The 15682-nt window shown below is 41.9% G+C and overlaps 1 protein-coding gene across 1 annotated transcript; it reads right to left on the bottom strand.

Moving 5' to 3' along the window:
• Positions 1 to 52: 52 nt before the first annotated feature.
• LOC135523211 (CMRF35-like molecule 5) lies at positions 53 to 7700 on the bottom strand. Its single transcript, XM_064949929.1, has 7 exons — positions 7563 to 7700; positions 7045 to 7380; positions 5715 to 6032; positions 1650 to 1775; positions 1429 to 1530; positions 983 to 1032; positions 53 to 815 (listed from the first exon to the last, which is right to left on the bottom strand). Exons 1-7 carry the CDS (start codon positions 7597 to 7599, stop codon positions 624 to 626), a joined length of 1161 nt encoding a protein of 386 aa, XP_064806001.1. The 5' UTR covers positions 7600 to 7700; the 3' UTR covers positions 53 to 623.
• Between the last annotated feature and the right edge of the window lie 7982 nt (positions 7701 to 15682).

Here is a 15682-nt window from a genome sequence, read left to right on the forward strand (position 1 = left end):
AAGCATTTTTTTAACAATATCAGCCTAAAAAGCAGCCTAAAAAGCATTATCTCTGAAGTAAATTAGTAGGTCAGACACCTATACAGGTCTTTCACCATTAATCAAGGTATACTACACAATATTGGCATTCAATAAGTTTAATTCAGAATACATGTAATTGTCCAAAGTGTGTGTGTGCAGGGGCAGACTGGGAAATCGGCGCTGGCATTTCTAACCCACCAGCCCATTTTCTTCCTTGAGGACCCCATTATTAGCCAGATAATGACAGGCCACAAGGCAAAAAATGGACCAGGCCATCGGGCATTTGCCAGAACTGTCAAGTCTGCCCCTGTGCAACTTGGTAACTTGTCAGTTCTCACTGATCACACACATTCAATGTCCAATCAGCCTGTCTTATATTATTCTCAGTTGAGCAGCCATTCCTCTTATTTTTTGACAAAAAAAAACAGCATCCCCCTCTGAAACTCATATGCCACTGCATCATCGTTTAGCACTACCTTACTACTATTACACACACACACACACACACACACACACACACACACACACACACACACACACACACACACACACACACACACACACACACACACACACACACACACACACACACACACACACACTCAGTGTCTGTCTGTGGTAGTGATATTGAGGCTTTGATAGATGTTGTCATAAGGTGTGATGTCTTGATAGACAGACTCCTGTTGGGCGTTACCATCATCATCAACATCCTCATAAGGTTGGGAGGAGTATTGTTCCTTACAGGAAGCCAGTTTCACATTCACACACACAGCTTCTGTATTCTCATAAACATCCTAAAGAGAGGGAAAGGGGAAACAAAGTTACATGGGCATATCTACTCAGAAGACTGAATCTAGAGACTGTGGTTAGTGTGTCAGCCTTTGGAGCAGATAGTAATCAGATCAAGGTTGTGGATAGAGCAGCATGTATAGAGTGGACAGAGTAGAGAAAAGGCCCTCACCTCATACACCGACTCAGACAGCCCTGTTTCTCTGTGTGGTTCTGCAGACCCTGTGGAACACATAACATACACACTCAGATAGAGAGAGAGAGAGAGAGAGAGAGAGAGAGAGAGAGAGAGAGAGAGAGAGAGAAACAGAGACACAGCAGGGGAGCGAGAGAGGAACAGAGAGACAGAGAGAGAGAGAAACAGAGAGAGAGAGAGAGAGAGAGAGAGATAGAGAAAGAGAAACAGCGAGAGAGAGAGAGCAGGGGAGCGAGAGAGAGAAACAGAGAGAGAGAAAAGAGAGAGAGAGAACAGACAGAGAGCAGGAGAAAGAAGAACAGAGAGAAAAGAGAGAGAAATGAGAGAGAGAGACAGACAGAGAGAGAAAAGAAAGAGAGAGAGAGACAGAGAGAAAAGAGAGAGAGAAAAATAGAGAAGGAGAAAGAGACATTGTTACTCACCCTGGATCCTCTTGCATCTGTATATTATGATGAGTGCCAACATCAACACAGACAGACTCACAGAAAAAGTCATCACAGTGAACGCAATAAACACATAGGTCCCTAGAACACAGGGAACCAACAAGCACAGCTACCATCAATTAACAGGTGACACATCAACACAAATTATAACCGCTAGTGTTCTAATGGAATAGTGTCTGAATGATGCAGTGTTACTGTACTGATGGTGAAGCCTGCTGATGAAGGTGGCATTAGTGATGATGATGTTGATGCTGATGATAATGATGATGTAGAGGTCACTGAGGTCACTAGGGTCATTGGAGATGGAGACAGAGGCGTTGTTGTTTCTTGTGGAAAAATCAGAATGAGATCAGAAAATACCTAATATGAATTCAGTGAATATGAGTAGATCAGTGGAGGCTACTGAGGGGAGGACGGCTCATAATAATGCCTGGAACGGAGTTTCAAGCATGTGGAAACCATGTATTTGATACCCTTCCAAATAATCCGCTCCAGTCATTACCACAAGCCCGTCCATCCCAATTAAGTTGCCACCAACCTCCTGTGGAGTACATACATGGCTAGTGAAACATTCTACACTGGAAAAATGTACAACGCAACACGCAACAATTTAAAAGGTTTTACTGAGTTACAGTTCACATAAGAAAATCTGTCAATTGAAATAAATGAAATTAAACCCTAATCTATGAATTTCACATGCCTGGGAATACAGATATGAATCTGTTGGTCACAGATAGCTTTAAAAATGGTAGGGGCGTGGATCAGAAAACCAGTCAGTATCTGGTGTGGCCACAACTCATGCAGCACGACATCTCCTTCACAGAGTTGATCATTGACTGTTGATTGTGGCCTGTGGAATGTTGTCCCACTTTGTTCACAACGTTAATATCAGCAAACCACTCACCCACACGACTCCATACACACTGTCTGCCATCTACAGTTGAAACCGTGATTCATCCATGAAGAGCACAGTTCTCCAGCGACTGGACTGGTAACCGAAAGGTTGCAAGTTCGAATCCCCGAGCTGACAAGGTACAAATCTGTCGTTCTGCCCCTGAACAGGCAGTTAACCCACTGTTCCTAGGCCGTCATTGAAAATAAGAATTTGTTCTTAACTGACTTGCCTAGTAAAATAAAGGTAAAATTTAAAAAAAACTATTACCAGCCTGTTCAACCTCTCTTTCATATCGTCTGAAATCCCCAAGGATTGGAAAGCTGCCGCAGTCATCTCTCTCTTCAAAGGGGGAGACCCCCTGGACCCAAACTATTACAGACCTATATCCATCCTGCCCTGCCTATCTAAGGTCTTCGAAAGCCAAGTCAACAAACAGGTCACTGACCATCTCGAATCCCCCCGTACCTTCTCCGCTGTGCAATCTGGTTTCCGAGCCGGTCACGGGTGCACCTCAGCCACGCTCAAGGTACTAAACGATATCATAACCGCCAACGATAAAAGACAGTACTGTGCAGCCGTCTTCATCGACCTTGCTTTTGAGTCTGTCAATCACCATATTCTTATTGGCAGACTCAGTAGCCTCGGTTTTTCTGATGACTGCCTTGCCTGGTTCACCAACTACTTTGCAGACAGAGTTCAGTGTGTCAAATCGGAGGGTCTGCTGTCCGGTCCTCTGGCAGTCTCTATGGGGGTGCCACAGGGTTCAATACCCAGGGCGACTCTTTTCTCTGTATATATCAACGATGTTGCTCTTACTGCGGGCGATTCCCTGATCCACCTCTACGCAGACGACACCATTCTGTATACTTCCGGCCCGTCCTTGGACACTGTGCTATCTAACCTCCAAACGAGCTTCAATGCCATACAACACTCCTTCCGTGGCCTCCAACTGCTCTTAAACGCTAGTAAAACCAAATGCATGCTTTTCAACCGTTCACTGCCTGCACCCGCACGCCCGACTAGCATCACCACCCTGGATGGTTCCGACCTATAATATGTGGACATCTATAAGTACCTGGGTGTCTGGCTCGAATGTAAACTCTCCTTCCAGACTCATATCAAACATCTCCAATCTAAAATCAAATCTACAATCGGCTTTCTATTCCGTAACAAAGCCTCCTTCACTCACGCCGCCAAACTTACCCTAGTAAAACTGACTATCCTACCGATCCTCGACTTCGGCGATGTCATCTACAAAATAGCTTCCAATACTCTACTCAGCAAACTGGATGCAGTTTATCACAGTGCCATCCGTTTTGTTACTAAAGCACCTTATACCACCCACCACTGCGACCTGTATGCTCTAGTCGGCTGGCCCTCGCTACATATTCATCGCCAGACCCACTGGCTCCAGGTCATCTACAAGTCCATGCTAGGTAAAGCTCTGCCTTATCTCAGTTCACTGGTCACGATGGCAACACCCACCCGTAGCACGCGCTCCAGCAGGTGTATCTCACTGATCATCCCTAAAGCCAACACCTCATTTGGCCGCCTTTCGTTCCAGTTCTCTGCTGCCTGTGACTGGAACGAATTGCAAAAATCGATGAAGTTGGAGACTTTTATCTCCCTCACCAATTTCAAACATCTGTTATCTGAGCAGCTAACCGTTCGCTGCAGCTGTACATAGTCTACGGGTAAATAGCCCACCCAATTTTAACTACCTCATCCCCATACTGATTTTATTTATTTACTTTTCTGCTCTTTTGCACACCAATATCTCTACCTGTACATGACCATCTGATCATTTATCACTCCAGTGTTAATCTGCAAAATTGTAATTATTCGCCTACCTCCTCATGCCTTTTGCACACAATGTATATCGACTCTATTTTTTTCTACTGTGTTATTGACTTGTTAATTGTTTAGTCCATGTGTAACTCTGTGTTGTCTGTTCACAATACTATGCTTTATCTTGGCCAGGTCGCAGTTGCAAATGAGAACTTGTTCTCAACTAGCCAACCTGGTTAAATAAAGGTGAAAAAAGTAAATAAATACATTCTCATGCTATGAAACAGGTAGTGGGTACAGCAGAGAGGAATAAGCGAAGTGAGAGGGTTTACAGGTAGCCTAGTGGTTAGACCATTGGCCTTTACTAGACTATGGGGATATTTTATATATGAATGCTTCCGCTCAGTGTTTGAGATCAATTGACACCCTTTACCATGGCACTTTGAGATGTATTTTAAACTGCAAAACACTTACTCACCACTGCACTTTGTATACCAGGGTTGGCTGGCCTTCTCTAGTCACTCGTAGGCTCAGTCACTGGTATACTTTTATTTACAAAGCCATTCTGGGTTTACTACCTTTTTATTTGTGCATTTTTATTGTTCAGAAATGTGGTGGGTACTCTCTTCGTTCGCTGGACTTTATCCTGCTAACTGTTCCAAATGTCCGAACTGAATTTGGTAAAAGGGCTTTTATGTACTCTGCACCATCGTCTTGGAACACCTTACAAAATACTTTTAAACTAGAAGAACTTGTCCCGATTGGTATTTTTAAATCACTGATGAATGATCTTGAGACTGATTCCCTGACCTGTCAAAGTTTTTAATTTGCTGTTTTTGATTTTGTTATACTCTTGTGAATTCTATGGTTTTTACTAGATTCATTGCAGTTTTTCATGTTGTTTGTCTGTAATTTTTGTAATGACTTGGTGCTGCCTATCTTGGCCAGGACGCTCTTGAAACATATATTTTAAATCTCAATAAGCCCTTCCTGGTTAAATAAAGGTTAAATAAAATAAAAATAAAATTGGGCCAGTAACAGAAAGGTTGCTGGACTGAATCCCCGAGCTGACAAGGTACAAATCTGTCATTCTGCCCCTGAACAAGGCACTGTCCCCTGGTAGGCTATCATTGTAAATACGAATTTGTTCTTAACTGACTTGCCTGGTAAATTAAAAACAGGTATTCCGCCTAAAATACATCATCAAAAATAAGAATTCTTGTACGGAAGTCAATGAGAGTGTCGAACATGTTTTTTTATTTCAAATTTTGTACCTGAGGCTTATTTGATAGAATAAGCTGTAATGGTAAGGTTGTTGTGCTGATATAAATGGACTTTATATCGGAAACAAACAAACAGACTTTATATCAGAGTTGATCCAGTTGTTCACATCTGCTCTCTCATTGGCTAGAATGGTCCCACCGGATTCTCGCCTCCTCCTGCCTGCCTTCCATCTTTGAGGACATGTATTTCCATTGTTAGAGCTGTCACTAAACTATCTTGTCAAATATTATAGATCATCTTTGATTACAGGTAGGGGTGAGGGTCACATGACTGAAATGTTTGAGAAAAAACTTTTCACCTTTGACCTCTAGATGAACCACAGAGTAGACATCCAAACCTCGATCGACACGGATGCCACACATATACATCCCAGAATCCTTTTGGGTCAGCCCAGTGATTGTCACGGTGAACACTCCATCTGCGTTGTTGTCATGGAGAGAGAACCTCCCAGTGTTGTGTTTGGATGTGACTATAGCCTGTTGTAGACATGTTGAGGGTCGGGTCCCTATGCAGAAGTACTTCTGACTCTCCTTGTGCTGAGGCTTGTAGGGACAGCTTACTGACACAGAAGCTTGGCTGTTGCCCTGGACGAGGGCACGGTTGTCACAGCACCAGTCTGCCAATCAAATGAGATACAAATTTCAGTTCAATTCCATTTTGTCCTAGACAATATTACACAAAGGGCAAATTCATGACAGGAAAAACCACATGAATGTCACGTAATCACTTCTCACATGTAATATTATGTGAAGTTAATTTGATAACATGTGACAGCATATAAAGATAATATGAAACACAACATGTGAATGTTCTTGCATGTGGAACTGCAAATTTCAAATGTTAAAAATGTTATTTAACCCTTATTTTACCAGGTAAGTTGACTGAGAACACATTCTCATTTACAGCAACGACCTGGGGAATAGTTACAGGAGATAATGGGGGGGGGTGAATGAGCCAATTGTAAACTGGGGATGATTAGGTGACCGTGATGGTAAGAGGGCCAGATTGGTAATTTACTCCTGAATGTTACTCCTGAATCACTATGATAAATATAATAGTTTTTCTTGAGTGTATTGTGCAAAGCTGAAGTCCAAAGGCTAGGAATACAGGTAAAATCAGTCATTGACACAAACATGGTGGCGTTGCAGGAATATCAGAATGCCGTGAACCAAGAGGATGTGAGTTTAAATCCCAGGTGAGGACATGTTGAATAATAATTACTGTATAAATAAACACACACAATGTAATCATGTATGTCAAATATGTACATTGAAAACACTGCGATTATTTTGTGATGTTCTGGGGACATCCTAATGAGTCATTTCTGTTTCCAGGGCATCATCTGTAAAATCTCATGTGAAAAATATTCACGTGATCACGTGAAAATCCATATGGGAAATTTCACATGTGAAATCATTTTGTAAGGGATGTGCTGGACAAAGCGATTTTAGATATATTATATACAAATACACAGGAAACAGTATTAAATTGTCATGAGTTTAGTCAATGCCAAATGTATCTGTCTTTAGAGTATATTTGAAATTGTTAAATGTGCCTGCGTCATTTTTGTGTTGATGTTCCTGTAAAAAAAATTTTTTTTAAATACATGTATAAAAAAGGGAACTTACCTTTGACTACTTGCAGTCTGACTTCTGTATAGATGTCTTTCCCATATCTGCTCACAGCGCACCAGTATATCCCAGCATGCTGTAGGGTCAGTTTCGTGACATTCACAGTGAAGACTCTTCTCTTTATGTCATCATGCAGAGAAAAGCTGCCTTTCTTAGTGTGGTGAACTCCCAATTGAGTTTCAATGACAATATCAGAGTTGTCACAGCCCCTATTACAGAGGTACTTTTTGTAATTCTCATACCCATGGCCATAAGAGCAACTGATCTCTGCTTCTCCTCCCTCATATCCTGATACTACGATCTCATCTGCAATAGATACACTCCACAGAGCAGCTGGAGAGAGACAACAAGTTCACATCAGACTCAGATCTTCCCTTTAGTTACTAGCTGCTTCAGCACAGAGAACAATAAAATAGAAGCAACAGCAAATCAAATGTGTTCAGCAACTGCAACAATGTCCAGTGTTCTTCAAATAAGCTTTATGTTATGTTTTGTAGATATGATGATGAACTCACCAGACAGGCTAAAGAACACTCTTTGAAGACTTGTCATGATGAACTGCTGTTCTCAGTTTGTCTATTCTGACTTCATTAAGTTGCTGTCTCCTGTCTCTCACCTTCAGATTACTCCTACTTCCTCCTAGTGAGGGTAGGTTAGCTAGTCTCTCTCTCTCTGTGTCTGTGTGTGTCTGTGTGTTATTCTATTCTCTCTGCTTCAGTGTTTCCTGTGTGTGTGTCGACTTCTTTCTGATGGGGGACACCAGCCCTGCAGAACTCGCATCGTTGTTCACAATCATATAATGTGCATGTGCATGTGTCCATTGTTTTACATTCAGAAGAAACAGATTTTTTGAAAGAGTCGCCAGTTCTGTACATAGGGAAACCATAAAAATGGACAACAATATATTTTTCCTCCACCTGGGATTTTGTCAAATCAATCATTTAGATTTTCTTTTATCATGAACATTTCTAATGTTGTAAAAAACTAAATTACATGGTAGGGTACTAGGGGGTAACTAGACTTCACCAACTTATTTCCCCAACACTTTCCCTGGTGCTCAGCAAAAAATGTCCTATGTTCAGCATAACTTTTGGAGATATTTAAACAAAACGATTTTGTGGTAAATGTATATATGTATATAAATGTATATAAAGCCTTAAGAGAAATAATCCACTTGTTTACAGAGAAAAATTTAGATATTTTTGAGTAAAGTAGTAATATGTTGAATGAGTTTGTTGGGGGCAACTTGCCCCCCCTTACTATGGGGTAACTGGCCCCTAGGGGCTAGTTACCCCTTTATGGTTATGTATGTGTTTCTATCTGTCATTTAGACAACGACTAATGTTAGCGCTAGTTTATGCTAACTTGCTAGCTAGTAACTTCACTAGTAGTAAATGCTAGCCAGCTAGCTAGGAGTGTTATCTAGAAACCTTACTACCATATCGTCTGAGTTAAAATACATTAAAAAGAAAGAACGTAATTTAATTGCAGTTGTAAATGTTTACACTGGTGACTGATAGCTTTACAGTTAATGTTACTTTATCGTCCTTTAGCTAGTTTCCACAGCATTTGATGTCATATAGCTAGATAGCACTGTAAAAAATGACCCACCGGCCTAGTAAATATTGCAAAAGAAAATCTATGATTTTTAAATGTTTTATTTTACCCCCCAATTTCGTGGTATCCAATTGTTTTAGTAGTTACTACCTTGTCTCATCGCTACAACTCCCGTACGGGGTCGAGAGAGACGAAGGTTGAAAGTCCTCCGATACACAACCCATCGCCCCACGGACAAACTCTGGTGGCACGGCTGACGCTGCAGTACAGCGCCCTTAACTACTGCGCCACCCGGGAGGCCCTGAAAACCAACGATTTTTACTTAAAATAATAGGTTTTTGGTTTTACTTACATTTAGGAGTATAATGCTTAATTTATATGTGTTGAAAAAGACTGGCATTTGTAAATAAAAATCCAAGGTAATATACTGCTAAATTAGAATGAATATTTCTAAGTAACAACCAACAACTTGAAAATATGATATTCAAAGTATCATTATTATGTTGGACTGACATGCTAAATCTAGTTCTGAATGTCAATTGTGTTTAGAACATTTCAACGGACGTTGTCTTGATCTTTCTACCTGCTGCATGGCCTTTCCAGAGGAGAAAGATCAAGACAACGTCCGTTGAAATGTTCTAAACATAACTTGGAATGTAGTTTGGATCTCTACATATATTTTAGACAATTTTTGAAAATATTTGTGGAAAACGTTAGACAATATTCATCAAGTACAAAAAGCCTTTAGCTAGCTATATTGCCATAGCATGTTAAATTTGCACGTTGATAAGCTAGCTTGATAACGGCCGTGATGTCTATACAGTTAGCAAGTGGTGGGCAGGCTACGAGCTTGTAAGTTAGCAGTGCATTTAATCGCCTTTGCGCTGTTTCTAACCTTTGCCTTTTTTGTGTAAGTTTTATATTAACCAAAATAGCTATGTAACATATTACCTATCTAGCTTCCCAAAACATGCATTGTCAGCAAGCATTAGAGCAGAACGGTGCCATTGCAATTTAATATTTGCTCCCCCCGCCACACTGTACAAGAGGAAGCAGTTTAAGAAAAACCTTTCTGTGGTGAAGTGGGTAGAATATGTACTTGATGCAAAGAAAGGAAGACGTTTTCAGTGTGTTCCTATTCTGCATTCACTGTTACAAGTATTGAGCAACAAGAATTTTCAGGAGAAAGCTTTAAAAAGTAGGCCTACAAGTTTTTCTCGATACGAGTCTTTTTATGATGGCACACATTTCAAAGAAAATGACTGTTTATCAGGAGATGAATTAACCCTATCTTTACTTCTCTATGTTGATGACTTTGAAGTGTGCAATCCCCTTGGAACATCCCGCAAAAAGCACAATATCCCAGGAGTCTATTGGGTGTTGGCAAATGTTTAGGTCCACACTCAAGTCTATTTACTTAGCTGTTCTCTGCAAGGCTGTTGATGTTAAAACGTATGGATATGGGAAGGTGCTAGAGCCACTTTTAAAAGATCTTGCACAATTGGAGGAGGAAGGACTTTTAATTCCTGTGCTGGGAAAGATACTGAAGGGCACTTTTTTTGTGTGGTGGCAGATAATTTTGGAGCCCACTCTATTGGTGGATTTGTTGAACGTTTTAGTGCAACGCATGTCTGCAGGTTCTGTTCGGCTGAGCTGTCTGAGATCCAGGTAAAAGAAGTGAGAACTGGGGCATTCCAACCCAGAACAAAAAAGCAACATTCTGAACAAATACAGACAGTTTTAGAAAATTCCACCTAAATACATTGCTATGCTATGATGTGAAAAAGCAACGTGCTTTGACTGAAAAACGTAAACATTTTGACGTGCTGTCTGGCTGTCCACCAGATGTGCTGCATTACTTTTTTGAGGGAATCCTGCCTCTGGAACTGGCACTTTGCTTAAAGGTTTTAATCAATAATAAATATTTTACTCTGTTGGAACTCAACAATCTTATCACACAGTTCCCCTGTAAGTGGAGTGATAAAACTGACTGCCCAAAAGCAATTCCTCTTGACTTGATGAATCCAAGGAAAAGAACAATTGGAGGAAATGCTCATGAAAACTGGTGCCTACTGCGTCTGCTTCCATTCATTATAGGAACTAAAATACCTGTAGGTGAACCATTATGGGAAATTCTTATGGACCTCAAAGATATTGTTGAACTTGTGGTTTTGCCAATTCACACAGAACAATCAATTTGGTACCTTGACAACAACCTTGGCCAGCAGCATACCACTGCTGGCTTGCTTCTGAAGCTGGTCCTGGTCCTGGTCAGTTCCTGGATGGGAGACCAGATGCTGCTGGAAGTGGTGTTGGAGGGCCAGTAGGAAGCACTCTTTCCTCTGGTCTAAAAGAATATCCCAATCCCCCAGGGCAGTGATTAGGGACACTGCCCTGTGTAGGATGCCGTCTTTCTGATGGGACGTTAAACAGGTGTCCTGAATCTCTGAGGTCATTAAAGATCCCATGGCACTTATTGTAAGAGTAGGGGTGTTAACCCCAGTGTCCTGGCTAAATTCCCAACCCTCAAACCATCACGGGCACCTAATCCAGTTTACAATTGGCTCATTCATCCCTCTCCTCTCCTCTGTAATTATTCCCCAGGCTGTTGCTGCAAATGAGAACATGTTCTCAGTAAACTTACCTGGTAAAATAACAGATAAATGAAATGGAATAGTTTTAAATGTGGTGTATTTATACATGGGTTTAAAAACAAAGCATAAGTCATGACGAATTTGGTATAGAATTGCTTTATTTTGGACGTTTATTATTATGAGATCTAGTAAGCAGCACTTGATATCGATATAATGGGACACGTTTGACATGTTTGACATCATACCCATTTGATAACGTTAATGCATTTTTTCTTGACAGGATCACTATCGCTACAACCGAATAGGATTGTCTGCCAGGCTACAGGCCCTATTGGAGGGCCCTGATATCCGTAAGCTAACATTGCCTTCTGGAATCCCTGCTACTCTGGCTGAGCTTGGCACAATTGTGAAAGAGACATTTCATCTTAAAAAATAATTTGTTCTACAGTACATGGACAGAGCATTTGGAGATCAGTTATTTTATTTTCTTGATACTGAAGACCTAAAGGATGAAGACACCATCAAAGTGGATGACCTTGGCTCCCTACCTCTTATTACTTTAAATGTACAAGAACTCAATAACAGCTCCACAGAGACATCGGATGGGAGGGGCTCCCTTGGATCACGTGACACTGTGATATTGTCCTCTCCAGAAAGTACCTCTTCCCAACGCTCCAGTCCGTGGCCATCTGAGTCTGAAGTTCCTCGCTTTGCTTATGATACAGAGCTCATTCTTCAGGCAGCTAATGAAGCACACATGAAGGATGGAACACTAATCAACAATCTGTGAAATCAGCCATCCTGGAAAAAATGAAAGGATCTTCCAGTTAACAGCCTACATATTTGTCAGGTTGCAGAAGCTTTGGTAAAAAAGTACCCATGTCTTATAGAGCCTGGGTCCTTCTCAGGCCTGTATGGATGGCAAACCAGCCTGAAGTACAAGATGGGCAATTACAGATCGAAACTGAGAGGAATTGGTTGCCCAGAACTGGAAGTGAACTCTGTCAAGAGAAAATGACCAGAGGACAGGCCCGTTGTCAAGAACATAAAAAACAAACAAAGAAGGCGGAGGTAAATTACCTCCCACCCCACCCTGCTGGAGAAACAGATGAGACCCTGGAGAGGGAGCAAGTGGAGCTACTGGGAGAAGTACAAATATATGACAACCACAACATTGTGAGTGCCAAAATGGCAAAGACCTTCTCATATGGAAGACAAGATGTCGTTCAGGCCCTTCCTGTGAAGGACTTCAAAGAAAGACGGCCAGCCCTGTTCCAGCCCACTCAGGTACTAAATACAGCTGAATGAAAAGAGTCAATGTAAGTAAAAAAAGTATTTTGATTAAAAAATTTATAAGATCATTTTTTCTCTCTCAAGGAAGAATTCAGAAGAATTACAACCCTTGCTCTTGAGTCCAACGTTATGCAGAAGCTAGATGAATTTACACCAAAACTATTGGACTTGTTTAAGTGAAAAGGAGGTGCTGACATGTAGAGAATCCTTGAAGTTCTGTACAGGCTATGCACAGTCACACCTTCACAATAGTATTTAGGTTATATTATGCATTTATTTGCCGGTTTTAAATGCAATTATTTGCATAACATCATATTACAGTGTAATACCATCCAGGAAAGAAGAGACCGTGTGATCCTTGGCTTGATCATACACCTCTGCAAGAGGGTTGAAGACCTTATCACAGAATACAAGGTAAAGGTTTTTATTTTTGTATCCTTATTTATCTCTAAATTAGGTATCTTCCTTTCTTTCCCTCTCTCTCCTCTCAAGTTGCACAGTTAATCTGATAGCCTAGTCTGTTATTTCTTAATTTTTTCACTCAGGATGCTGACGACACCATGATCCGAGAGGACCTCGTTCAGCAGGTGATGAAGGTGTTCACTGTGAAGGATCTGCACCAGAATATAGAGCATGGGATCTGCACCAGAATACAGAGAATACAGAGCATGGGATCTGCACCAGAATATAGAGCATGGGATCTGCACCAGAATATAGAGCATGGGATCTGCACCAGAATATAGAGCATGGGATCTGCACCAGAATATAGAGCATGGGATCTGCATCAGAATATAGAGCATGGGATCTGCACCAGAATATAGAGCATGGGATCTGCACCAGAATATAGAGCATGGGATCTGCACCAGAATATAGAGCATGGGATCTGCACCAGAATATAGAGCATGGGATCTGCACCAGAATATAGAGCATGGGATCTGCATCAGAATATAGAGCATGGGATCTGCACCAGAATATAGAGCATGGGATCTGCACCAGAATATAGAGCATGGGATCTGCACCAGAATATAGAGCATGGGATCTGCACCAGAATATAGAGCATGGGATCTGCATCAGAATATAGAGCATGGGAGAATATAGAGCATGGGACCAGAATATAGAGCATGGGATCTGCACCAGAATATAGAGCATGGGATCTGCATCAGCATGGGATATAGAGCATGGGATCTGCACCAGAATATAGAGCATGGGATCTGCACCAGAATATAGAGCATGGGATCTGCACCAGAATACAGAGCATGGGATCTGCACCAGAATATAGAGCATGGGATCTGTATCGAAGGAGCAGAGGTCCTGGCTGGTATTGTCAGTGTTACACAGTCATGTATATTGCTTATGGGCTTAAATCTATGGCTTAAATCTAAGGTACCCAAAGGTACCCTACTCAGTAAGCCGAACAGCTAGTTGTTAGGTGTTATAGGACCTACAGTTTACATTATGCTCTTTGTAAGGTGAAGTCATAAGAGACATTGTCAATTCCTGTTTAAAAAAAACCTGCTTTGTTTTAAAACTTACTCCATATGCACTAGTGGATATCTGAGACTACTTGTCAGGTGCAGCTATCTGGCTGCAACTTTACCTAAGGAGACAAGGTGGAGTTATACCCAGAATGCTAAAACCTGTCTAAATAATATGTCCATACGGGCTTCACTTGTGCATATGGAGTCAGGTTTAAGGGACAATTTGGCATATATTGTGTACCAATATGTGCAATGCAACTTTTTGAGTATATATTTCAATAGTAGAAACCCAATTTAAATACATTTTACTAACCTGCATACCATAAGTAACTGAGCAAAAAACATTTGTAGATAAAACATAGAATATCAATTACCATACTGAGTAAATTCAGCAAATTAAACGTACAATATTAATCAAATTTATTTATATAACCCTTCATACATCAGCTGATATCTCAAAGTGCTGTACAGAAACCCAGCCTAAAACCCCAAACAGCAAGCAATGCAGGTGTAGAAGCACGGTGGCTAGGAAAAACTCCCTAGAAAGGCCAAAACCTAGGAAGAAACCTAGAGAGGAACCAGGCTATGTGGGGTGGCCAGTCCTCTTCTAACTGTGCCGGGTGGAGATTATAACAGAACATGGCCAAGATGTTCAAATGTTCATAAATGACCAGCATGGTCGAATAATATTAAGGCAGAACAGTTGAAACTGGAGCAGCAGCACGGCCAGGTGGACTGGGGACAGCAAGGAGTCATCATGTCAGGTAGTCCTGGGGCATGGTCCTAGGACTCAGGTCCTCCTCTGAGAGAAAGAAAGAGAGAATTAGAGCGAGTACACTTAAATTCACACAGGACACCGAATAGGACAGGAGAAGTACTCCAGATATAACAAACTGACCCTAGCCCCCCGACACAAACTACTGCAGCATAAATACTGGAGGCTGAGACAGGAGGGGTCAGGAGACACTGTGGCCCATCCGAGGACAACCCCGGACAGGGCCAAACAGGAAGGATATAACCCCACCCACTTTGCCAAAGCACAGCCCCCACACCACTAGAGGGATATCTTCAACTACCAACTTACCATCCTGAGACAAGGCTGAGTATAGCCCACAAAGATCTCCGCTACAGCACAACCCAAGGGGGGCGCAAACCAGACAGGATGACCACATCAGTGACTCAACCCACTCAGGTGACGCACCCCTCCCAGGGACGGTATGAGAGAGCCCAGTAAGCCAGTGACTCAGCCCCTGTAATAGGGTTAGAGGCAGAGAATCCCAGTGGAAAGAGGGGAACCGGCCAGGCAGAGACAGCAAGGGCGGTTCGTTGCTCCAGAGCCTTTCCGTTCACCTTCCCACTCCTGGGCCAGACTACACTCAATCATATGACCCACTGAAGAGATGAGTCTTCAGTAAAGACTTAAAGGTTGAGACCGAGTTTGCATCTCTGACATGGGTAGGCAGACCGTTCCATAAAAATGGAGCTCTATAGGAGAAAGCCCTGCCTCCAGCTGTTTGCTTAGAAATTCTAGGGACAATTAGGAGGCCTGTGTCTTGTGACCGTAGCGTACGTGTAGGTATGTACAGCAGGACCAAATCAGAGAGATAGGTAGGAGCAAGCCCATGTAATGCTTTGTAGGTTAGCAGTAAAACCTTGAAATCAGCCCTTGCTTTGACAGGAAGCCAGTGTAGGGAGGCTAGCACTGGAGTAATA

The sequence above is a fragment of the Oncorhynchus masou genome, chromosome 30, assembly GCF_036934945.1.
Source record: "Oncorhynchus masou masou isolate Uvic2021 chromosome 30, UVic_Omas_1.1, whole genome shotgun sequence".
NCBI lineage: Eukaryota > Metazoa > Chordata > Actinopteri > Salmoniformes > Salmonidae > Oncorhynchus > Oncorhynchus masou.